At 35.7% G+C, this 27,410-nt stretch overlaps 1 protein-coding gene across 6 annotated transcripts in view; it reads right to left on the minus strand.

Annotated features, from left to right (window-relative positions):
- Nucleotides 1–27,410, minus strand: part of WDPCP (WD repeat containing planar cell polarity effector) — a 348,783-nt gene that overhangs the window by 160,940 nt on the left and 160,433 nt on the right. For all 6 annotated transcript variants that reach the window (XM_090281375.1, XM_090281376.1, XM_090281373.1 and 3 more), the window contains exons 11-12: nt 22,469–22,657; nt 19,194–19,317 (exon numbers count right to left, since the gene is read on the minus strand). In XM_090281375.1, the coding sequence (XP_090137501.1) occupies nt 19,194–19,317; nt 22,469–22,657 (313 nt within the window). The remainder of the gene's footprint in view (nt 1–19,193; nt 19,318–22,468; nt 22,658–27,410) is intronic.

Below are 27,410 nucleotides of genomic sequence, written 5' to 3' on the forward strand. Positions count from 1 at the left end.
AGAGGATAATGTAGGTAATAATTCTCAAATGATACAGCAAAATGAAAAAAGATTGAAAAAATATGAACAAGATGTAAGGGAATTACAGGATAGCATTTAAAAAAATAATATCAGGATCACAGGAATAAGAGAGGGAGAAGAAAAGGAGCATGGAATTGAAAAACTGATAGGAGAAATAGTGACAGAAAATTTTCCGAACCTGATGAGAGAAAAAGTTATGCAAGTCCAAGAAGCACTGAGAGTTCCAATAAAGAGGAACCCCCAAAAACCCACTCCAAGGCACATCATAGTTAAAATGGCAACATTCCAAGACAAAGAGAGAATCCTAAAAGCAGCAAGAGAAAAACAGCAAATAACTTACAAGGGAGCTCCAATGAGGCTATCGACCGATTTCTCAACAGAAACATTACAAGCCAGAAGGGAATGGGCAAAAATATTTCAAGCAATGAAAAACAAAGGCCTACAACCAAGAATACTCTACCCAGCAAGGCTCTCATTCAAAATGGAAGGTGAAATAAGGAGTTTCTCAGACAAAGGAAGACTAAAAGAATACATCTCCAACAAACCAGCATTGCAAGAGATGCTAAAGGGAATATTCTAAGAAAAAGGAAGAGAAAAAACAAAAAAAGAGTAGAGGAACAGAGATACAAAAGGGAAATGAATAAATACATGTCAATGATAACCTTAAATGTAAATGGATTAAATGCTCCAATTAAAAGACATAGGGTAACAGAATGGATAAGAAAATAGGACCCACATATTTGCTGTCCACAAGAAACACACCTCAAAACAAAAGATTTACATAGACTGAAAGTAAAGGGATATAAAAAAATATTCCAAGCAAATGGACCTGAAAAAAAAGCGGGGGTAGCAGTCCTCATATCAGACAAAACGGATTTCAAAGCAAGGGCAATAAAAAGAGACAAAGAAGGACATTTCATAATACTTAAAGGAACGATACATCAAGAAGATATAACACTAGTAAACATATATGCACCCAACATAGGAGCACCCAAATACATAAAGAAAATACTAGAAGACCACAAGAAGGATATTAACAACAACACACTCATAGTAGGGGACTTCAACACTCCATTATCAACAATAGACAGATCATCCAAGCAAAGAAACACCAAGGATATACAGGCATTGAACAACACACTAAACCATATGGATCTAACTGACATATATAGAACTTTTCACCCCAAAGAAGCAAAATATACATTCTTTTCAAAGGCACATGGGACATTTTCAAAGATAGACCACATAATAAGACACAAAACAAGCCTCAACAAATTCAAGAACATTGAAATCATATCAAGCATCTTTTCAGACCACAATGCCTTGAAACTAAAAATCAACCTCAGGGAAAAAAATCAAAGACACCCAAACTCATGGAGAATGAATAACATGCTCTTAAATAACGAATGGGTTAACAATGACATCAAAGAGGAAATCAAGAAATTTCTAGAAACTAAAGACAATGAACACACAACAACCCAAAACCTATGGGACACAGCAAAAGCAGTCCTAAGAGGGAAGTTCATAGCAATACAGGCATATCTGAAAAGGCAAGAAGAATCTCAAATAAAAAACCTAACCATAAAGCTACAAGAACTAGAACAGCAACAACAAACAAAGCCTAGGGCAAAAAGAAGAAAGGAAATCATCAAGATCAAAGCAGAATTAAACGACATAGAAACGAAACGAACAATCCAAAAAATCAACAAAACTAGGAGCTGGTTCTTTGAAAAAATAAACAAAATTGACAAGCCTCTAGCCAGGCTCTTTAAGAAAAAAAGAGAGAAGACCCAAATAAACAAAATCAGAAATGAAAGGAGAAATCACGACTGATACCTCAGAAATACAAACAATTATAAGAAATTACTACAAACAACTATATGGCAAGAAATTTGACAACCTAGTAGAAATGGACAGATTTCTAGAAACATATAACCTTCCAAAACGGAATCAAGAAGAAGTAGAAAGTCTCAACAGACCAATAACAAAGAAGGAAATTGAAACAGTAATCCAAAATCTCCCTGCAAACAAAAGCCCTGGACCGGATGGCTTCACAGGCGAATTTTACAAAACATTTAGGGAAGAACTAACTCCTACCCTCCTCAAACTATTCCAGAAAATCCAAGAAGAGGGAAAAATCCCAAACTCTTTCTATGAAGCTAGTCTTACCCTAATCCAAAAACCAGGTCAGGACACAGCAAAGAAAGAAAACTACAGGCCAATATCACTGATGAACATAGATGCTAAAATCCTCAATAAAATTTTGGCAAACAGGATCCAGCAACACATCAAAAAGATCATACACCACGATCAAGTGGGATTCATCCCAGGGATGCAAAGATGGTTTAATATTCGCAAATCAATAAATATAATACATCACCTAAACAAAATGAAAGACAAAAATCACATGATCATATCTATAGATGCAGAAAAAGCATTTGATAAAGTACAACACCCATTTATGTTGAAAACACTCAGCAAAATGGGAATAGAGGGAGCATACCTTAACATAATTAAGGCTATATATGAGAAGCCTGAAGCCAACATCATACTCAATGGACAAAAACTGAAAGCATTCCCCCTGAAATCAGGAACTAGACAAGGCTGTCCACTCTCCCCACTTCTATTCAACATAGTGTTGGAAGTCCTAGCCACAGCAATCAGACAAGACAAAGAAATAAAAGGCATCCAAATTGGGAAAGAAGAAGTAAAACTATCACTATTTGCAGACGACATGATAGTATACCTAGAAAACCCTATAAAATCCACTAAAAGACTACTTGATATAATAAGTGAATTTGGCAAAATAGCAGGGTACAAAATAAATATACAGAAATCTAAGGCATTTCTGTACACCAACAATAAAATCTCAGAGACAGAAGCAAAAAAGAAAATACCATTTACTATAGCAACAAGAAAAATAAAGTACCTAGGCAGAAACTTAACCAAAGAGTTAAAAGACCTGTACACTGAAAATTATGCAACATTGAAGAAAGAAATTAAGGAAGATACAAATAAATGGAGGCAAATACCATGTTCTTGGATGGGAAGAATCAACATCATCAAAATGGCCATACTACCCAAAGCAATTTACAGATTCAATGCAATCCCTATTAAAATACCAATGACATATTTCACTGACCTAGAACAAATCTTCCAAAAATTCATATGGAACCAAAAAAGACCCCGAATAGCAAAAGCAATCTTGAAATAGAAGAACACAGCAGGAGGAATCACGATACCAGACATCAAACAATACTACAAAGCCACTGTGATCAAAACAGTCTGGTACTGGCATAAGAACAGACATATAGATCAGTGGAACAGAATTGAAAGCCCAGAAATAAATCCAGGCCTCTATGGTCAACTAATCTTTGATAAAGGAGGAAGGAACATAAAATGGAGTGAGAAGAGCCTCTTTAACAAATGGTGCTGGGAGAACTGGACAGGGACGTGCAAAAAAATGAAACTAGACCACCAACTTACACCACACATGAGAATAAATTAAAGATGGATCAAAGACTTAAATGTAAGCCGTGATACCATAAAAGTCCTAGCGGAAAACATAGGCAGGAAAATTTCAGATATCACACGTAACAATATCTTCACAGATACATCTCCCAAAGCAAGAGAAATAAAGGAAAAAATAAACAAATGGGACTACATCAAACTAAAAAGTTTCTGCTCATCAAAAGAAAACATCAGCAAGATGAAAAGGAAACCAACCATATGGGAAAACATATTTGCCAATGATATCACAGACAGGGGACTGATCTCCAAAATATATAAAGAGCTTATACGACTCAACATCAAGAAAACAAACAACCCAATTAAAAAATGGGCAAAGGACCGGAACAAACACTTCTCCGAAGAGCACATACAGAAGGTCCATAGGCACATGAAAAAATGCTCAACATCATTGGCCATCAGAGAGAAGCAAGTAAAAACCACAATGAGATACCACCTTACAGCTGTCAGAATGGCCATCATCAACAAATCAACAAACAACAAGTGCTGGCGAGGATGTGGAGAAACAGGAACCCTACTGCACTGTTGGTGGGAATGCAGACTGGTGCAGCCACTATGGAAAACAGTACGGAATTACCTCAAAAAACTAAAAATGGAACTGCCATTTGAACCAGTGATTCCACTGCTAGGATTATACCCGAAAAATCCTGAAACCCTAATTCAAGAGAACTTATGCACCCCTATGTTCATAGCAGCCCTGTTTAACAATAGTTAAGTGCTGGAAACAGCCTAGGTGCCCGTCTGTGGATGAGTGGATCAAAAAACTGTGGTACATCTACACAATGGAGTACTATGTAGCAGAAAGAAAGAAGGAACTCCTGCCATTTGCGACAACATGGATGGAATTAGAGAGAATTATGCTTAGTGAAGTAAGCCAGGCAAAGAAAGCAAAATACCATATGATATCACCCAATACAGGAAACTAAAGAGCAACACAAACAAACGAACTAAATAGGCAAAGACTAGAATAGTAGTCAGTAGGGGGGAGGGGGGAGGGAGAGAAGGGGGATAAGTAAGGGAAGGGTCAGATCAAGGAACATATATGAATGACTCATGGACATGGACAACGGGGAGTGATATAATTGTGGGAGAAGGGATGGGCTGGGAGGGGGGAGCAATGGGGGAAAAATGGGACAACTGTAATTGAATAACAAAAAATAAAATTAAAAATAAAATAAAATAAAATTGAAGATGAAATAAAGAGCTTCCCAGACAAAAAAATAAAATAAAAAGGCCACGAGAGTTATTTACCACACAGTATTGCAAGAAATGTTAAAGGGACTGCTTTTAGGAGAAAAAATAAAAAATAAATAGAGGAACAAAGGTATAAAGAAAGAATGGCAATAAATAAGTACCTATCAAAAATAACCTTTAAAGTGAATGGATAAATACTCAAATCAAAAGACATAAGGTAGCTGAATGGATAAGAAAACATGAACAATACATTTGCTATCTGCAAGAGACCCACCTTAGAACAGAAGACACACACAGGGTGAAAGTGAAGGGAAGGAAAATGATATTCCATGCAAATGCAAATGAAAGAAAATAACTGGGGTAGCAATACTTTGATAAAAGAGACTTCAAAACAAAGGCCATAACAACAGACAAAGAAGAACACATTACATAATACTAAAGGGATCGATCCAACAAAAGACTATAACCCTTGTAAACATATATGCACCCAATATTAGAGCACCTAAATATATCAAGAAAACCATGGTAGACATAAAGGAAGAAATTAATAGTAATACAATCATAGTAAGGAATTTTAACACCCCATTGACATTAATGGATTGATCTTACAGACAAAAAAATCAACAAGGCAACAGCAAACTTAACACACTGGATTGGATGGATTTAATTGATATTTACAGATCATTTCATCCCAAAACAGAATATACATTTTTCTCAAGTTCACATGGGACATTCTTAAAGACAGGCCACATGTTAGTACACAAAAGTCTTAACAGAAATCTTAACAGCATCTTCTCTGACAACAACGGTATGAAAGGAGAAATCAATTACAATAAGAAAAATTAAAAACAGTCAAACACATGGAGACTAAATAATATGTTATCAAACAATAAATAAGTTACCAATGAGGTCAAGGAGGAAATCAAAAGTTATCTGGAGACAAATAAAAGTGAACACACAACAACCCAAAATCTACAGGACAAAGCAAAAGCAGTCCAGAGAGGGTATTTGATAGTAAGCACTACAGGCCTACATCAAAAAGCAAGAAAAGTCTCAAAGAAACAATCTACCCCTACAATAAAAGAACTAGAAAAAAAACAAAAACAAAAAATGAAGCCCAAGTAAGTAGAAGGAAGGAAATAATAAAGATTAGAGCAGAAATAAATGACATAAGGACTAAAAAACAAAAACAAAGTATCAATGAAACCAAGAGCTGACTCTTTGAAAAGATAAACAAGATTGACAAACCTTTAACCAGACTCATGAAGAAAAAAAGAGAAAGGACCCAAATTAATTCAGAAATATAAGAAAAGTAACAACTGACACCACAGAAATAAACACTGGATTGTAGGAAAACATTAAGAACAACTACATGTCAATATATAGGACAACCTGAGTGAAATGGATAAATTTCTAGAAACATACAATATTCTAAAACTGAATTAGGAATAATCAGAAAATCTTAATAGACCAATTACAACAAATGAAATTGAAGCAGTGATAAAAAATTCCCAGCACAAAGAGGTCCTAAAACAGATGGCTTCACAGGTGAATTTTACCAAGCATTCAAAGAAGAACTAACACCCACCCTACACCCACCCTTCTCAAACTATTCCAAAAAATTCAAGAGGAGGGAGGACTACGAAAGTTCATTATATGAGGCCAGCATTATCCTATTTCCAAAACCAGATAAAGACACTACAAAGAAAGAAATTATACAGCAGTGTCCCTTATGAACATAGATGCTAAAGTTCTCATCAAAATATTAGCAAACAGTATTGAGCAATAATACATTAAGAAGATTATACACCATGATCAAGTGGGATTTATTCAAGAGATGTAAGGTTGGTTCAATATTACAAATCAATAAACATGATACATCTCATAAACAAAATGAACAATAAAAACCACATGATCAGCCCTGACTGGTGTGTCTCAGTGGATTGAGCGCCAGGCTGAAAACCAAAATGTCACCAGTTTGATTCCTGGTCAGGGCATATGCCTGGCTTGCAGGCCAGGTCCCCAGTTGTGGGTGTGTGAGAGGCAACTGATCAATGTTTCTCCTTGCACATTGGTCTTTCTCCTTTTCTTCCCCCCCTTTCTTCTCTCTGAAAATAAATACATAAAATATTTTTTAAAATCACATAAGTATATCAATAAATGCGGGGAAAGATTTGATAAAACCCAACAGCAATTTATATAAAAACTCTCAGCAAAGTGGAAATAGAGGGATTGTACCTCAACATAATAAAGGTCAGATATGACAGACCTACAGCCAAAGTCATACTCAATGGCCAAAAAATAAAAGCATTTCCCTTAACATTGGGAATAATACAGGGATATCCACTATCGCCACTCTTATTTAACATAGTACTGGAAGTCCTAGCCACATCAATCAAACAAGAAATAAAAGGCATCCCAATTGGAAAGGAAGAAGTGAAACTGTCATTAATCACAAATGATTTTTAATATATAGAAAACCTTAAAGACTCCATCAAAAAACTACTAGGTATAATAAATAAATTCAGCAAAGTAGCTGATACAAAATTAATATTCAAAAGCAGTGGCATTTTATACACCAATAATAAATTATCAGAAAGAGAAATTAAGAAAACAATCTCATTTACTCTTGCAACAACAGTAACAGACAGGGACCTATGAACAAATTTAACCAAGGGGGTGAAAGATTTGTACTCAGAAAATTTTAACATATTGAAGAAAAAAACTGAGGAAAATGCAAATAAGTGGAACGATATACCATATTCATGAATAGAAAAAATGCACATCATTAAAATGCCCACACTAATCAAAGAAATCTACAGATTCAATATAATTCCTATTAAAATACCAATGGCATATCTCACAGACCTAGAAAAATATTCCAAAAACTTATATGGAATCAGAAAAGATCCTGAAAAGCATCAGCGATCTTGAGAAAGAAGAACAAAGCTGGAGATGCCACACTACCTGATATCAAACTATATTTACAAGGCCATAGTAATCAAAGCAGCATAGTAGTGGCACAAGAATAGGCATATAGATCAATGGAACAGAATAGAGATCACAGAAGTAAACTCATGCCAGTATGGTCAATTAATTTTTGACAAAGGAGGCAAAAACATACAATGGAGTAAAGACAGTCTCTTGAATAAATGGTACTGGGAAAATTGGACAGGATCATGCAAAAAAAAAAAAAAAAAAGAAACCAGACCATCAACTTACACCATACACAAAATAAAATTCAATATGGATTTAAGACTGAAATGTGAGTCATGAAAGCATAAAATCCTAGAAGAAAACACAGGCGATAAAATCTCAGATATTTCTCAAAGCAATATTTTTGCCCATATGTTCCTCAGGCAAGGGAAACAAAGGAAAAAATAAGCAAATGAGACTATACCAAACTAAAAAGCTTTTGCATAGCTAAAACCATGAACAAAATAAAAGGGAACCCATTGAATGGGAGAACGTATTTGCCAATGATATATCTAATAATTGTTTAATTTACAAAATATATGAAAAAACTTATTCAACTCAACACCAAGAAAACAAAACCCAATTAAAAAATGGGCAAAGGATCTGAATAGACACTTCTCTAAAGAGGATATACATATGGTCAATAGATATATGAGAAAATGCTGAACATAAATAATCATTGAAGAGATGCAAAGTAAAAACACAAGGAGACATCACTTCATGCCATTGTAACAGCCATCATCAATAAATCAACAAACAACAAGTGCAGTGAGGATGTGGAGAAACGGGAACCCTAGTGCACTGTTGGTGGGAATGCAGACTGGTTCAACCACTGTGGGAAACAGTATGGAGTTTCCTCAAAAAATTAAAAATGAAACTGCCTTTTGACCCAGCAATCTCACTTCTGGGAATATAACCAAAGAAACTGAAAACATCTCCGAGATATATAAAGAACTCATATGACTGAACACCAGGCAGATAAACAATCCAATTAAAAAATGACCAAAGATTCTGAATAGATACTTCTCCAAGGAGGACATACAGATGTCCTATAGGCATATGAAGGATGCTCAACATCACTAGCCATCAGAGATGAAAATTAAAACCACAATGAGATATCACTTCATACCAGTGAGAATGACTATCATTAATAAATCTACAAACAACAAGTGCTGGCAAGGATGCAGAAAAAGTGCACTCTTTATGGGAATGCAGAACTGCCACTGTGGAAAGCAGTGTGGAGTTTTCTCAAAAAACTAAAAATAGAACTGCCTTTTGACTCAGTGATTCCACTGCTGGGAATATGCCTTAAGAATCCCAAATCACCAACTCAAGAGAACTTATGCACCCTTATGTTCATAGCAGCACTATTTACAATAGCCCAAGTGCTGGAAACATCCAAAGTGCCCATTAGTAGATGAGTGGCTCAAAAAGCTGTGGTACATTTACACAATGGAGTACTACTCAGCAGAAAGAAAGAAGGAACTCCTGCCTTTTGCAAAAGCATGGATGGAACTGGAGAATATTACGCTAAGTGAAATAAGCCATTCAGTGAAAGACAGTTACCATATGCTCTCACCTGTAAGAGGAATCTAATGAACAAAATAAACTAATGAACAAAGTAGAACGTGGAAACATGGAACAGACTGACAGTGACCAGATGGGAGAGGGGAAAGGGATAATAGTGGAAAGAAGAGAACGGGATGAGTTAAAAATCATGTATGAATGAGCCATGGACATGGACAACACTGTGAGAACTGATTGTGGAAATGGGGGGTAGGAAGGGTGGAGGAAGGCAAAGGGGAAAAATTGGGACAACTGTAATAGAATAACAATAAAAAAATCTTTAAAAAAAGAAACCCAAAATACTCATTCAAAAGAACACATGCACGCTTACGTTCATCGCAGCGTTATCTACAATAACCAAGTTCTGGAAACAGCCCGAGTGACCAAGTAAGCAGATAAAAAAGCTGTGAGACATATACACAATGGAAAACTATTTGGGTATTTAAAAAAAAAGGAAATCTTACCTTTTGCAACAACATGGATGGACCTGGAAATTATAATGCTAAGTGAAATAAGCCAGTAACAGAAAGGCAAATACCATAGATCTCACTTATACATGGATTCTAATGAACAAAATAAACTGACAAAATAGAAACAGAGGCATGGAAACATGGAACACTCTGACAGATGTCTGAGGGGTGGGGGATTGGGAATTGGGTTAAAAAAGTGAAGGAATTAAAAAGCATTTGTGTGTGTGTGTGTGCATGCATGTGCGCATGTGTGTGTGTGAGATTCACGAGCAGGCAGTTGTGGTAATGAAGCTGCCAATAGCTGTGGCCTTCTGAATCATCCAAATAGTTTCCACGGAGGAATGTTCAAGCTTAACGCAAAATCTGATGCAGATTCATTGCTCTACTCATTCATTTTGAATGGGACAGCCACACAGCACACATGTTCATTAAACAACATCTACCACTGCCACTGACTATTACGGTGAAGTGGTCATTGTTCATGCATGCACATTCCAGTCCACTCTCCTTGGCTGCCAGATTACATTGATGTCACAGAACCGTTCTTGTTATATTAACAACTGGGAACAAATAGGACATAAACAGACTTTGCTGTGGACAATTGGCAGTGCAAGATGCAGTGTACAGATGATGTTTTGTTAAGTTGTTCACCTGAAACTTGTATGGTTTTGTGAACCAATGTGACCCCAATAAATTCAATTAAAATTTTTTTCATTAACAAATATCAATATATTTGTCTAACTTGTCAATGATATTAAAATGCTTTGATTTTGTGTTAAAATAAGTAAATAAAAATAAAAAGCATGACTGTGCCACAATCAAATACCATATGGGTCAAAAAACAAGTCTTATATTTAAGAGGGGAAATTAATCAGTAGTCCTTTAAAATATAGTTCCATGTTAGTAAAATAAGATCTGTATGTGGCACATTCATTTGAAATGGTTTTTTTAGTATCTAGTTATTCCTACTATAGTTTCTGTTTGTTTATAATAAAAGGTCTTACTTGTTAGTATTTCCCTATTCAGCAGTTCTGGAGTACTACTCAATTTCATGGAGACCAAGAGGTGAACAATCACCTTGTGAACTTAATTTAGGCTAAGTTGCATTGGCCTTCTGTGATATTGTGATCTATAATAAGAAATATATCTCCAGTCTTTGTCTTATTCCCAGCACAGAACTCCTAAATCCCTTGGAATTTCCTTGGTGATAAAGACAAAGGACATCACCAGATGGCCAACACAAAAATCATATAAGCTATGTAATTGGAAGCAGGAGATGGAAAAGCTGTTTTCTTTCTGCCAAAACAAGACCAGGAGCAGAGTGTGGCGCTGCCCTAATATCAAACATAGGAGAAAAGCTAAAGAAGAGCAATAAAAGAATCGTAGTGCCAAAATATTATGTGAATAACATTCCTGATGGATTTAAAGGTCACATAAAAAACAGGTTTGCACTGCTACATTTAAGTGATCAAGGATCAGAAGAACCATAGACGGACACCAAAAATATTATTAGGAAAGAATGTGAGACTTCCGGCCAAGATGGAGGTGTAGACAGACATGCTACATCTCCCTCTGCAACTAAGAAGGAATACAACTACCTCAAAATTAGAAACGACGAGAAGTTCAAGAAAATCGAAGTGCATGGAAGTCCAGCAAACAAAGATATAAAGAAGAAATACTCATCCAGACAGGTAGGGGGGCAGACCCCGGGGGGAGAGGACACGTGTGGTGGTGGCAGCAGTAGCAACAGCAGCAGACCGGCGGAAAGTGCAGTCACACGTTTTAAAAAGTCAGGAGGGACACCTGGAGAGGATTCCCAGCTCCTCACCAGAGCAACTCACAGTCCCAGCTCTGGGGAAAATCAAGCCTCATTGCTTTTGACTGTGCAGACCAGTGGGGCTTGAGATGGAGGAGGAAACTGCCAGTCTCTCAGCAGAGTCCGCTTGTTTAAAGGGCCCCCACAGACCTAGAACATCCGCAGACCCACCCACTCTGGGAACGACAGCCAGGGCAGCAGCTAGAGGGGCACCGGTCTGGTGCGGAGGTGGGAGAGTGCCTGGAAAAGGGGTGAGTGCTGGGCAAGCGGCATTGTTCCTTCTCAGACCCCTCCCCCGCATACAGCACCACAACGTGGTGAAACAGGACACTCATTACTGACGAATCGCTAAGGTTCTGCCCCTTACAATGTAACAGGAGCGACAGCTCTACCTGGAACGCAGAAGCAAACAAACACAGGAGACTTCAAGCCAAGATGGAGGCCTAGACTGACACTCTCCGTCTCCCTCCACAACTAAGAAGGAATACAACTGCCACAAAATCAGCAATAACCAGAAATTCCAGAAAATAAATGGAAGTCCAACATATGAACTTATAAAGAAGTGGTGCTCATCCGGACAGGTAGGAGGGGCAAATCCAGGGAGGAGAGGACAAGCTGTGCTGTCCGCAGCAGCAGCAACGACGGCAGTAGGACAGCGGTAAGCACAGACACCTGTATTTAAGGGGAGGCGAGAACCGCCTGGGGAGCACCCCTGCCTGCAGACCAGACTTGTCAGCTTGTGATTCCAAAGTCGGGGAAGGCAGACCTCCATTGCCTTGGACTGTGAGGCCCAGAGAGGATAGGGATGGAGGATGAGGCTTCCGGTCTCTCAGCGGAGAGTGAACGGCAGGAATCCATCTTGGACCCCCACCCTCACACTAAACGCCACTGTGTGGTAAGATGGGTCACCCGGTTGTGACGTGTGCACGGGGCTCTGCCCTCTGTAGCGTAGGAGGTGTGACAGCCCTGCCCAGGAAGCAAAGGTAAACACAAAACGGTTGTAGATGACACAGATCATGATAAGAGATCCCAGTTACGTAGCTGACCAGACAGCAAATTTCTAATCTAACCAAGCAGCAGATAGGGAATCTTTCTCAGGCACAATTCAGAGCTTTGGTTATAAAAGCGCTGACAGACCTAATAGCAGATTTTAAACAAGACAGGGAAGGAATGAAGGCTAGTCCTGCTGAAATGAACAAAAACACGTATGAAACTAATGGTGAGGGCAAGAAAACCAGGGATCAAATCAACAAATCGGAATTTAGGGAGGGAACAAACACTCAGCCAGTACAAAAACAGGGAATGAGAAGTGAGGAAAATGAGGAGAGGCTCAGCTTATCGGACAGCTATAAGTAGGCCAACATCCAAATCATAGGGTTGCCAGAAGGTGAAGAAGATGAACTAGAAATGGAAAAATTATGTGAAAAAATAATGAAGTAGAACTTCTCTAATTTGGAGAAGGAAATAGACTTATAGTTCCAGGAAGCACAGAGAGTTCCAAAACAACTGGACCCAGGGAGAACCACACCAAGACACATTATTATCAACATGTCAAAAATGAAGGATAAAGAGAATCTTAAAAGCAGCAAGAGAGAAGAGAGAATTACGTACAAAGGGGTCCCAATAAGACTCTCAGCTGATTTCTCAAAAGAAACTCTGCAGGCAAGAAGGGACTGGCAGGAAATATTCAGAGTAATGAAAAGCAAAAACCTACAACCACGATTACTCTATCCAGCGAAGCTGTCATTCAGAATAGAAGGGCAGAGAAAGTGCTTCCAGGACAAAGTAAAACTGAAGGAGTTCATCAGATCCAAACCACTGTTATATGAAATGGTTAAGGGACTTGTTTAGGATAAAGGGGACCAAAACTATGAACATTAAAATGAAAACTGTATCACAACAACCAAAAGCAGAAGCTAGGGAATCGAAACAAAGGCAAACTAACTAGGCAACAAGAGTGTGAACAGAATTATAGGCTTGGGGAAAATTATGTGGGGAGGTCAGCAGGGAGGAGGAAGGCAGGAAAGGGAGGGAGATGATACAGAAATTAAGAAGCCTAGTAGGAGGGAGTGGAATAGACAGGAAGATGTTGAGAAGAACTATATGCACAACCAATGGGCATGGACTGAGGGTGGGGGACAACTGGAGGGAGGGATGTCACTGGGTGGAGGGGAACAAAGGGAAAAGAAATTGGGACAACTCTAACAGCATAATCAATAAAGCATATTAAAAAAGAATGTGAAAAGGCAATGCTGGAAGAAAATGAAAAAAATCAAGATGTTTGACAGAAGAAATACTAAAAATTGTCAACAGGTGAGAGGCAAAAGTAAAAGGTGACAAAAAGAATCCTGAATGCATTTATCAATGACTATTGTGTAGAGATAAAGATAATTATTACAATAGTCAATGTAAGGAGATAGAAGAGAACAAAAAAGAAAAACCAAGAGATCTCTACCAGAAAATTCAAGAAATAATAGGGGAATTCAAACCTAGATTAGGAATGCTAAATGATCACCAAGGAAGCACACTATCTGACTAGGAAAAAATAAAGGGAAGATGGATTCAATATACTAAAAACCCATACAGAAGAGACAAAAGGATGACAGACATCTTTACAGATGATTCCTATAACAAAGAACCTGTAATTTTAAAGAGCAAATTGAAAGATGCCTTGAAAGTATTAGGAAGAAATAAATCACCTGAGGTAGATGGGATACAGATAGAATTATTTCAAGCCACAGACACTGAATCTGTCAAAACACTACCAAAAATATGTCAAAAAATATAGAAAACAAGATAGTGGCCTACAGATTGGAAATGTTCCATACACATTCCAGTTTTGAAGAAAGAGGTGCCAATGAGTGCAGACTACAGGACCATTGCTCTAATTTTCTATGCGAGAAAAACGATGCTCAAGGTGATGCCACAAAGGCCACCTTATATGAAGCAAGAAATGTGGGATGTTCAAGCTGGATTCAGAAAAGGAAGAAGCACTCAAGACCTAATTGTGAGCATTTGCTCAATACTGGACTGCTTGAAAAAGAAGATTAGTCTATGCTTTATAGACTATAGTAAAGCCTCTGACTGGTTAAATCATGCAAAGCAATTAGGTGCGCTGAAATAAAAAGGGGGGGGTGTGTGCCTCAGCACTTGATAGTCCTGATATGTAATCTGTACTGTGGACAGGAAGCCACTGTCAAGACAGAATATGGAGAGACTGAATGGCTTCCAATAGGCAAAGATATCAGACAAGGGCATATTTTATCTCTCTGTTTGTTTAATGTATACACATAACATACCATTCAAAAAACTGGACTAGACTTAGAGGAAGGAGTGAAAACTGGTGAAAGAAATATCAATAACTTAAGATATGCAGATGATACCATCTTACCTGCAAAAAGTAGCAAGGATTTGAAATGACTTCTGAGAAAACAGAAAGAAGAAAATGTCAAAGCAGGACTGCATTTGAACATCAAGAAGACAAAAATCATGACTGCAGAAGAGTTAACACAACTTTTAACATGAACAACAAAGGCATTGAAATTATTCCAGATTTTGTTTACCTCGGTCCAGTCATCAATTTAAATGTAGACCGCAGCCAAAAAATCAAAAGAAGGCTGAGACTCAGATGGGCAGCAATGGAAGAATTAGGAAAAATCCCCAAGAGCAAAGCTGCGTCATTAGAGACCAAGGCTAAGATCATCCACACCCTTCTATTTCCAATTACTATGTACAAATGCAAGAGTTGGACAGTGAAGAAGGCTGATAGGAAAAGAATTGATTCATCTGAAATATGGTGTAGGAGGAGAGCTCTGCAGATACTCTGGGCTGCCAGAAAGATGAATAAGTACGTCTTAGAGTAAATTAAGCTGGAAATATTGCTGGAGCCAAAACTGAAATTGTCCTTCTTCAGTCACAACATGAGAAGGGAAAGTGCTTTGGAAAAGACAATAATGCTGGGGGAAATTAAGGCAGTAGGAAAAGAGGAAGACCAAATATGAAATGGACTGACACCATAAAAGAAGCCATAAGAATGAATCTACAGGAGCTGAGGCAGGGTTGTTAAAGGCAGAACATTGTGGGTATCACTCATTCATAGGGTTGCCAGGAGTGGGAGGTGACTCAAAAGCACATAACACACACAAGAGCCAAAAAGGTGAAAGTTAAGTCTTTTGTTGTTCATAACAAGCTCCTTTCAACCACACCTGAGTTTATATTAATGAGGTGATTTTCTGAAATCCCCTATAGATGGGGCTGGTTATCTAGAGAATCAACCACATGATTAGAGGGTTAGAACTTTCAGCTTCACCCCGACAACTTCAGGAAAGGCTGGGTGGGGGTGGGGGTTGGAGGCTGAATTAATGACCAATAGCCAATGATTTAATCAATCATTTAATGAAGCCTCCATAAATCCCCAGGAGGAGGGAGTTCAGAGAGCTCCTAGACTGGTGAACACATGGAGGTGCTGGGAGAGTGGCAGGCCTGGAGAGGGAGTGGAGGCTACATGCCGTTTTGCACATAACTTGCCTTATGCATCTTTTCATCTAGCTATTCATTTGTATCCTTTAAAATACTGGCAATAGTAAGTAAACTGTTTTCCTGGATTCTGTGAGTAGCTCTGGCAAATTATGAAACCTGAAGAGGGGATAGGAGAAAACTCCAATTTGAAGCCACATGGCACAGAAGTTGTGAGCAACCTGGGGACATGTTACTTGAAAATGGCATTTAAAATAGGTGAAGTCATGTGGGACTTCCATCTATACTAATTCTGGTTAGTGTCAGAATTGAATTGATTGAACTGAATTGTAGAATACGCAGCTGCTGTAAGAGAATTGGTCAGTGTAGAAAAAAACTCCTGGTGTCAGAAGTGTTGTGACCGTTAGAGAATAGGAAAACACTAATATTTTTCCTAGACAACTTCTATAGGTAAGAGTCTTCCAACTTAATGACTTTATGATGATATCTTCAAATTTTTATTATAATAGACACTTTATTTAGCTACCACATGAAGGCTTTACTTCTATTGCTTTCTACCTTTTTGTTAGAAGCAATGATTTACATTCATAAGGAGCATTTCTTTATAAAAATTGATCACTTTAAACACATACAAAAAGGTGTCAGGAAAGGGCATAAGAAATAAATTGTAAAGTTCAGATTTATTTGGATTTGGAGGAAGGCTTCCAGGATAATTTTTTATACTTGCTAAAGACAAAAAGGGTCAAAAAACAAAAAGATGTCCATGGACTCCCTCTAACTATCAAGATAAAGACAAAACTGTAAACAACTTATTTCAGTAACTCACACAGTGTAATTGTCTATCATCAAAAATTCACACTATTAATATTCACCTTGTCTATTGATGCATGAAATTAAAACTAATCTTATATTTATTCTTATTAATCAAAAGAGTTCCAATCTGAGTCATCGGCTTCACCAGCGAGTGATCTCAGGTACATCTTTACCCTGCACAGCACTCCTTCTTTCACCTACAATTTAAAATTCCCCATGATGATGTTTATTGTTTAGGACTTAGTCCTTTATATAATAATTTTTTTTAGAGTATTAAAATACTGGTTAGCCAAAGTACAGGGAGTAATGCAATTCTAGCTCCTCACAAATGCAAAAAAGTATCTGGCCTGTTGCTCTTCCCTTAAGCAAGGAGAACTTCTTGGCAGCAGATTAAACAAAAGAATAGTTCCAACTTAAGCTATCTCATTTAATTTCCTCTGAACTTTTGTTTTTTCATAATGCCACATATAGCCTACTGTCAAAAGAACTAATAAACACTCATTATAACTGAAATAGTAGCAAATCATGCAGAAAAGGAAACATGAAAAATCTAGTAGATACCCCAAGGGAAAACATTCAATTCCAGATGTAACCACACAGAAAAGCTAGAGTCTAATAATAATAACAAGAAGTCACCTCATCAAAGCACATCCAAAAAATAATTAGAATCTGCATTTGAGGAAAATCAATGAACAAAACAACTGTACAATAGTAGAATATATAAAAATTAGGATATGAGCATACTAGGGCCAGCAGCCCTAGAATAATGACATTATCATGTTATGAAATGTAATACAAAGAAATCACTGCATAAAGTCACAGAGGCCAAAGACACAGTGAGGCCATGAACAGTATGCCTCCAAAATGCCTGTTCCATTCATGTTAATCTTTTTTGTTCTTCAGGCAAGAAGTGAATTCATTAATTTTCCCTAGGAACAGGGAAAACAAAATAATAGAGCAAAGAACAAAGCCCTCAGTGCAAATAAATGTAACAAAAGCCACAGTATTTTTGGCATAGGTTCTTATGTAGAAGACTGCTTCATTCAGGGTGAAGAGTCTCTTGGAATATGCTAAAGTCATTCAGATAAAAAGGCAAAATTCAATTACAGATCATAACTCATACAATATATTAACATTTCTCAACTTCTAAAATGACTGCTTTCCAAAGTCTTCACTGTTGGGTAGAGATCAAAGTGCACTTTATATATAGTTTATTCATTTTTCAAATGATAATACCCCCTTAACAGGTTGTTCTAAGAAAGAGTCTACACATGAAATTGCTTGAAAGAGTTAAGTAATTTTAACAAATTTGTATTGTAAGTAAAATTAAAATTCTAAACTCAATTTAATTACTTCCTTTTGGTGCATGGAATTGAAAATTTTATTACTTTCTGTTATAAAATATATCATATAAAAGTATATAAAATATATACATTCAACTAACAGAATAATAATTTTTAATGAACCCAGATATATACCTGATTCATCTTAAGAAATGGAAAATTACTAATACCTTGGAGGCTCCTACATGCCTATTACTATATTCCCCTTAACCCACTCTACATTATCCTAGATTTTGTGCTAATCACTTCCTTGTTTTTATTTATAGTATTGACACATTTATATGTATTTCTAAACTACCTGTATCTATCTACCTGTCTATCCATCATCTATTTCTATTGATCTGCTTATCTTCCACTCAATCATTTTTTGAATTTTATATATATATGGGATATGCTATACACACTTGTCCTTCAACTTTTACATTATTTTTCTCAGAGTAACTTGTTGACATTATCTAATTTTTCATATAATACCTAAGCTTAAAGGAATGTATTATACCCATTTAAAGCAGAGAAAATGAGGCACAATAGAGCTACCAACTTGCACATTATATGAGAGGACAATGGACAAATCTTTCCACAGTAATTTTTTGAAAGTAAAGCTAACCAATGACTGTCACAGAGCTTTATATGACACATTCATATTTTTAGCTTCACTGAAACTAGCACATTTCTCTAGTGCTAAGAGCACAATTAAGTTAGTATTTTTAAATTGATCTTACATAGCTGGTATTTTTTGCTTTCATATTAAAGGGGAAGCTATATCAAAGTGTGCTGATAATGTAAAAGCCATAAAAATATTTAAAGATATTAGTTAAAAGGAAAACAAGAATAAATTAAATAAAGGATATCAAGAGAAGATTTGGTTTTCTCTTAAGGTATGGACTATTAGAAAACAGACAGCCATATTACGGAGTAATCTAATTAAAGAAGATGACTCCTTAAATAGGCAATTAGTTTAATACTAATCAATCCACAGATATAATTCACCTGAGCAAGTGGTGGAAGAATCTCCTTGCATATTTGCTGATTTGGTCCCTATATTCCAATATAGTTGTATCCAGGAGTGGTCTTGTTGGAGCATAGAAGGTTCCAAGGCTTGCCTCAAGCTGTGCTGTGGAATTCAAACATAGCAGCACTAAAACAAGTGAAACTCCTTCAATTACAACAGAATACTCATGTTTGCAGTCAGTCAGGTTTCGCAAACTTGGATGAAATGTGAGCTTGTTGCAGGAAAGATGAAATTAAAATATGACAGCTGGTACAAAAACAAACCTGTGTATAAACTTTCACTTAAAGCAAAGCTGACAATGACTCTGAGCAACAAAAAAGCTGTCAAAACTGAAGAAATCCATAATGAATCAACCTCTCACCACAAATGGGTAATTAAAACAGTGACTCATCAAAGTAACACAGTTTGAACTAGTATTTCCAGTAAAATCAACTAACTGTGTGCTCAACATTTACTCTCTTTAGCTGAAAGGAGAAAACTAACCTGTCCACACTGGGAACTGAAATCAGTACTTAGGAAATTTTTAAGAATAATACTAATAAAAATAGCCTTATTGTAATATCCATAGAGATATTACGGTCTCTATTACAATTTTAAAGAAACAGTGAAAGTTCCCATATGGTCACCAACTCCTGTCCTAAACAATAAGATTGTTGGTTTTGTGCAGGTGTGAAAGCTAACACCCCTGGGAGGGATGACATGCTAATCTCCTCTGGGTCAACCGACACCTTCCTAGGAAAGAAGGATTGGACGGCAGGTTTTGATAAACCAGAGTGCTGTAATCAGGAGAAAGAGGTACATTTGCCTACTTCACAATTGTATCAAGACATACATATGGGGTTGTATTTCCTCCCAGAAATACCTGGAAGTTATATATTACCACAATGGTGATAGTATGAGTATTTATGAAAACACTACATTTCACAGTAAGACTCCACTGATTCTTGCATTTGGTTGAATAAACAATTCTTCATTTAGTGAAACTCTTTAGTTTTAGGCATATTTGGGTTTGAAAGTATTAAATACCTCATCAGAGTAATTGCTGTGGACTTGGCTTAGCTGTAAATAATTTCTTTTTTAATCTCAAATCTAGACTGTACAGTAAGATGAACTTCAGGGGTATTTTCTTTCAAAGCAGCAGTCAATTTAGATTAAAATTGAATGCAGCAATGCTATTGTGAAAACAAGCCAGATTCTCTTGCCATCGCTTGTTTTCCTGACAGCATGTTTTGTACATTTGAAATGTTCAAACCTACATGGAATACTCGTTACTCCCAGCATAGTTACAGATTCATTAGATAACCCAGCTTGATGTTTAAGGCAGAAATGAAGATCTCAAAGATAACCACAACATGGCTACAAATAAAGGAGCTCACTGGGTTCCACTAATAAAAGGAAAACAAATTACTGTGTCAAATTTGTTAGACTCAGATAGAATAAATTTCAATAAAGAAGAATTCTGAATGTTTTAGAAGTGCATTTTGCAGTTACTTGGGGAAAAATGCATATACCTACTTAAAAGGTACATATTCGGATAACCCAGCATCATGCAAGCATTTTATTTTAATAGCCTAGCACCATACAAGCTTTTTATTTCCAAATCTCCCCAATATGGTTCCTGAAAATATTCTTTATTAAGGCAAAAATCTGATAATGCCAATTTGTGAATTCCCTAATAATCTTTCTTACAACACAGGAACCTTACAATACAAATTCACTAAGGTGATAGCAACTTCTCAGTGTCCTAAGTGACAGTAAATAATTTATTTTCTCCATATTTCTTTAACTGTAAATTTAGGATCTCTTGTGTAGATTTGTACAACATAACAGGTCTTCTTTACGGACTCTCCTTTTTTTTTCTTTCTATTATGTACCCAATCTTGAGAGTGTACCAATACTAAGAAATAATTACTTGAAATAACTCTGCAGGCAGAAATACTACAGTAATCCCTAGTACCTAAAATTTTGAAGCTATACTTTTATTTTAAACAAATATTTGAGCACCTACTGTGGGCCAAGCACTGTGTTAGGCATTTTCTTATTGTAGAAATACTGGAATCTCCATAGATGGGTTGGACAACCTCCAAAAAGTACATTCAAGTAACATTAAATAAATATTTATTGTGGGCCTCCTGTGAGTTGGGCCAAGTCCCATGATGCAGACTTCCTGACGGAACATGTTCTTATTGATTATTCTTCTCTAAAATTACTAAAATGAAGGTTAAATACAGAATTCTGTCTAAACAATTTATTTACTTTGGAGACAAAATAAAATAAAAGAAGAAAATCTATAAACTCACAAAAAACATAGGGGAAAGCAAGCTCTGCAGTAAAGATCTTTTGATATATTTCCTGTTTCTCCTGTCTTGTAAACTACCCTGGGGACAGTTTCTCACTGGCCCTGATCTCCCACCATTAATGTCAATGTTTATTGCAAAGATTTGAAATAAAGAAGCAAGTGCAAAAATGTTTAGGTTCATTTTACATTAAGTAAATGAGTAAATCACAATAAAAATAACATACTGATAAATAACAAATATAAAAATTAATTTCATTATTGTATGTGGCATATATTTGTTTTCTTTTTTTAAAAAAAAACAGTACCTCATCTCTCTTTGACAATAAACATCTGAGATTCTACTTACTGAGGGAAGGTAGGGTGATCCAAGCAGGCAGAAGGGAGTATGGTATCAGAACTACAAGTTAGAATGAAAATACAAGCAGTAGCAGCCTGGGCTTTAATTCTGACACAAACACACAAATGCGCGCGCGCGCGCACACACACACACACACACACACACACACACAATTAGGGGTAAGGACAATTGTCTAGACAAAGGACTTGGGGTGTGAGGGAAAGATATTGATGTCTAAAGTGAAGGAAAAATAAGGACCTTTGTTTAGGGCCTTCTGTCTACCAGACACTAGCAAGTGCATGAAATTCTTGATTTAAGTTTGAAATCTGAGCATATTCCACACACAAACTTACACACTGAAATATACAACGACTGCATTGTAAGTTTCAGCATAGGTATATACAGAAAAGTTGTTCTTTATGTTGATAAATACTACAAAGTACATACCATATGAGAGCAATTATTTGATATCTGATCTTGTCAATTTTCATAGGGCACTAACATTTTTGTCTTTTAGTCTTCAATAACAGAACTCAAAATAATCCTCATAACTGACTCAATAAAATATACTTCATGTAAATGCAAAACTCATTTATGAAATAGTTTTCAGGTCTGACCTTCTCTCTCTGGAGTGAGCTTTTGTCTAAGGAGATGGTTCACAATGGCACTCATGCAGATAAAGCACTGGTGCCCCAGAGTGTCCCAGTTCATGCTGCTCAGGATGTTTATTGCCTCATAGATCTCATCATAGTGAATGTACTGGAAGATGATGTCTACCAGGCCCAGCTGTCCTCGTGTGAAGATACCTGTCACAAAAAAATGTAAAGCCAAGTAAATCTTTTAAAAATAAAAAGTAGAATAAAAACAGTTAAGTTTTTGATTAAAAAAAAAAATGACAGTAATCATTTCTTGCATAAGTGCTAGAAATGTGAAATTTGAGGGATCCAAATCTTGAGTTAATATGGCCTCATGGTTAAATCTTAATTTTAAATAATACCTACCAACTCTATCTAGCTTATCCTTATCATTTCAGCACATATTAACTAATTTATATTCCATGTAATCCAACTGCTTAAACTAAAAGTGAAGAAGCATAAGAAGAATGTTTAGATAGACCACAATGGCTAACACTATTTTTCCCATTAGCTGTTTAGGCTTCTGTTACATACATTTAAAGACAGGATTTTGATATGAACACAATTCTCATTGACCAGCTTCATTAGTTCAAATTGCATCTAGTCTTCAACTCCATGTACTTGGGGAAGAGGGGAGTAGAAATGTACAAATGACAAATATAATGACTATACAAATGCTTTTGAGTCTATTTTTTATTAATCGGCGCTCTCAACTGAGTTTTTTCATAGCTACCATATACCAATTTATTTTAAATTGGCATTTAGTAAGAAATGATCAGTATTAATCCTGCTATTGCTCCCCTTTACAACTAATATTTGCTATAAAATATTGTGGTAAGATGGAAACACATTTATCCTTTTAAATGAAAGAAAATCCACTTCTAATGTTAGAGGAACAAGAAAACAAAACAAATGGGGGAGCATTCAGTTCTAGTTTTATGTTACCTTTTAAATATGGCTTACCTCATTTGAAACTAATAATTTCTGTGTACTTTAATGACAATAAGTACTAGGGCTTTTAAGCAGGTTATTATTTTTTAAATCTTTTTAAAAGGACTGGCAGTAAAAATCTTTTTCTTTTTTTAATTCAGGTAATGTTTACGAATTTGAGTGAGTCCACAAAAACCTATCAATACAAATAATCATAAAGCTAAATGAGAAAATGTATGTGAAATTTGTAAGCTGTAAAGTATATAAAATGTTATTGCAATTCTTTTCATTACTATTATCATTTGACTGCAATGATTACAGGTTTCAGGATTTTAAAAAACATATTAGTTCATGAGAAAAATGCCAAAATTCTTCATATTAACTTCAAGTCACATCAAAAAGAGAAGTTGTGCTATATCTAACAGGATTCAACTTGATAGGGAATCTGGGGAATTGCCCTGACTGAGCAATAAAATGTTACTATTCTTTTTGTGTTGGTAGAATCAATGAATGTTACTATCCAAAAGACTTCATGAGCCTGCAGTCAAGCACTGAAAGTCCTCATAAATCAGAGTGGTTCCTTGGCAGTAGATATGAATGTGTAGGAACTTTGCAGAAAACTGAAAACATCCCAAATCTGTTGACTCTATCTATACCTTATGCAATACTTCTAATAAGAGAAAGAACTGATTTTTGAAAAGAAAAGCTAATATTTAATCATAATCAAATTGTGCAAAAGGTGATAAAGAAAAAATTCTGGAAAGCAACCCCCAAAAGTTACACGCTATGTACAAAGAAACAAAGATATGAATAATTACAAACTTTGCCTGTGAAATCAGGCAGACCAGAAGACAACAGCAAAACATTTTTTAAATGTTGAGCAATAGAAATGAATTAGTCTAAAATTCTGTATTTTTATAATAGAGTTGAAAATTCATGAAGAAACATAAGTATTTTAAATAAAAGACCTCTGAAATAATAAAGCAAAAACAGATAGAAAAAGAGAAAAAGTCAATTCTACTATGATAGTTGGAGATTTCAGCACTTTTCTGTCACTGAGAGAACATATAAACAGAAAATCAGTAAAAACAGAAATATACATTATTGATGATTTTGACCTGATCCTTATAACATTTCACACAAGAATAGTAGAATACACATTCTTTTTAAGTACGCAAAGAACATCAACCAAGATGGAGCATATTCTGGGTGATAAAACAAGCCTCTGTAAACTTAAATGTTTTGAAATCGTACAGAGCAGGTTCTCTGACCACAACAGAATTAAATATCAATACAGAAAGATATCTGGAAAATCTCCAAATATCTAGAAATTAATCAACATTCTTAATAACCTATAGGGGCAAAGAAGAAACTGCAAAGTAAATTTAAAAATATTTTGAAGTGAATATACATTTTAAAATAACATGCAGCTTTATTTTAAAATAAGGTGCAGTTATGGCAGTAGAAGAAAACTTTCAGCTAACTGTTTCAATTAGAAAAGAAAATGGTGTAAAAATAAAAAATCCAAGCTTCTCTGTTAAGAACCTAAGGGAAGAGTAAATTAAACCTAATGTAAACAAAAGGAAATAATAAAAATAAATAGAAAATAAACAAAGACTAGAGAAAATCAATGAGTTAAAAAATCGGTTCTTTTGAAACACTGGAAGGTGGCACAGAATTTTTAGTTTAGTTAGAAGTAACTTCTACAAAATAGCCTGGCTAAATTGGAAAGATAAATTGCACTTGTTTGGCTGATTTTCTTTTTCCCAGATAAAATCTTACCTTATAGTCATTTTTATACCGGGAAACTAAACTGAACATGCAATCAAATTTTGTCTTAAGGAGATTTTGGCAATATTTTTCAGTTTTGAAGTCTAAAACTTCAATTGAAAATGAATCTTTGTAGGAACTGTTAATTGCCATTTGTACCTAGTACTGTGTGTATATACATGTGTGTGTATACTTACTATGTACATATGTAATATAGCCTGTCACGATGTGACACAGGTTGCATACTTGGGACTGCAGTAAGGGCTGAGGAGATGGGGGGGATAGTGTGGATATTTAGTAACTACTTGTTTTTAAATTAATAAATGGTTAGCCTTTCTATGTGCATAATGACATGAGAGCTTGACACTTAGGAGTCTGACAAACTGAGATGCTTGCTATTCAGTTGCAGATGTGAAATAGCCTAGTATTTGGCATTAAGACTGTCAAGGCTGGCTAGGTTTGAGTCATTACTCTCTCTCCTTCATCCAATAGAGATTTAACAAAAACTATCAAAACTCCTTGAAGAAGCAATAGATAAGCTGAATGACCTTTTATTATTTGGATCTGAATCTGTGGTTACATACACATACACAACACATACACACTCATACTGCAATACACACACACAACCTGCATGTTCAGATACCTTCACTAGTGAATTCTCTTAAACTTTAAAATAAGAAACAATATCAACTCTACAGAACTCAAAATATAAGAGGAGAGAACACTTCCCAACTCATTTCAAGATGTTAGCATTACACTGATACCAAAAATGACAAAGACATTAAAGGAAAAGTACAGACCAGTACCTCACATAAATAGATACAAAAATCCTTAACAAAATATTAGCAAAGCTACAATACATTGAAAAGATAATCATCATAAACAAGAGAGATTTATCCCATGAACACAAGGTCGCAGAAACATCTGAAAACTAATCAATATAATTCACCACCATATGACCGGACAAAACATATTATCATTTCAATAGATGCAGTAAAAGCACTTGAAAAAAATACAACATATACTCAAAATAATACATCTCAGCAGACAAGTAATGGAAGGGGACTTCTTCACCCTAATAACATCATACTAGTTTGAAAGATCAAATGCTCTCCATGAAAGACTGGACATAAGGCAAGGATGTCCTCTCTTGCCACATCCTAGCTGGTATAGTAAGGGAATGAAGCAAAAAAAAAAGGGCATATAAAATAAGAAGATGTAAAACTGTTTTTAATTGTAGTTGTCATATTCATCTATATAGAAAATCCTAAAGAATTGACAAAAAAGTTACTATTAACAAATGAGTTTAACAGTGTTGTAGGATACATGGTCATATTTTACAATTTTATTTCTATATAATCCCAATGAACAATTAAAACTGTAATTAAAAGTACTATTTATAATAGCATCCAGAAACATGAACAAAATATATGTAAGATCTTTACACTTAAAATTTAAAAACACGGCTGAAATTAAAGAAGACCTGAATAATTGGAGAGAGAGACTGTGTTTATAGATCAGGATACTCAATATTATTAAATTGTTATTCTACCCCAATTTGATCTATGGATTCAATATAACCTCAGTCAAAATCTAGGAGGTCTTTAAAACTGACAAATCAGTTTCAAAATTTATATAGAAATTCAAAGATCTAGAGTAGCCAAAACAATTTTGAAAAAGTAGAACACAGTTGGAGGATCAACAGAACCTAATTTCATGGCTTACTACAAAATCACAGTAATTAAGACAGTGTGGTACTTACTTACATATAGACATACAGATCAGTAGAAGAGAAAAGAGTCTATTCATAGGCACACACACCTATGGTCAACGTACTTCAATGAGGAAAGGGTAATCTTTCCAGCAATTGTCCCAATACTGGAACAATTAAATATTCATATTAAAATGTTAATTTCAACCCATACCTCATACCATATGCAGAAAATTAAGTTGAAATAAACCATAAACCTAACTGTAAGAACTAAAATCATAAGAAAACAGCATTAGACAATGATTCTTTTGATGGGACATAAAAAGCACAAGTGATAAAACATAGAATTTTAAGAACTAGATTTCATTACATTAAAAGACTTCTGCTACCTGAAACACACTGTTAAGAAACTGAAAAGGTAGCTCTGTCAGGGTGGGTCAGTTTGTTGGAACATCATGTCATACACCAAAAGGTTGCTGGTTCAGTTCCTGGTTGTAGGTTTAATCCCCA

Source organism: Furipterus horrens, unplaced genomic scaffold (genome assembly GCF_987537825.1).
Source record: "Furipterus horrens unplaced genomic scaffold, mFurHor1.1.pri manual_scaffold_6, whole genome shotgun sequence".
NCBI classification, from domain to species: Eukaryota; Metazoa; Chordata; class Mammalia; order Chiroptera; family Furipteridae; genus Furipterus; species Furipterus horrens.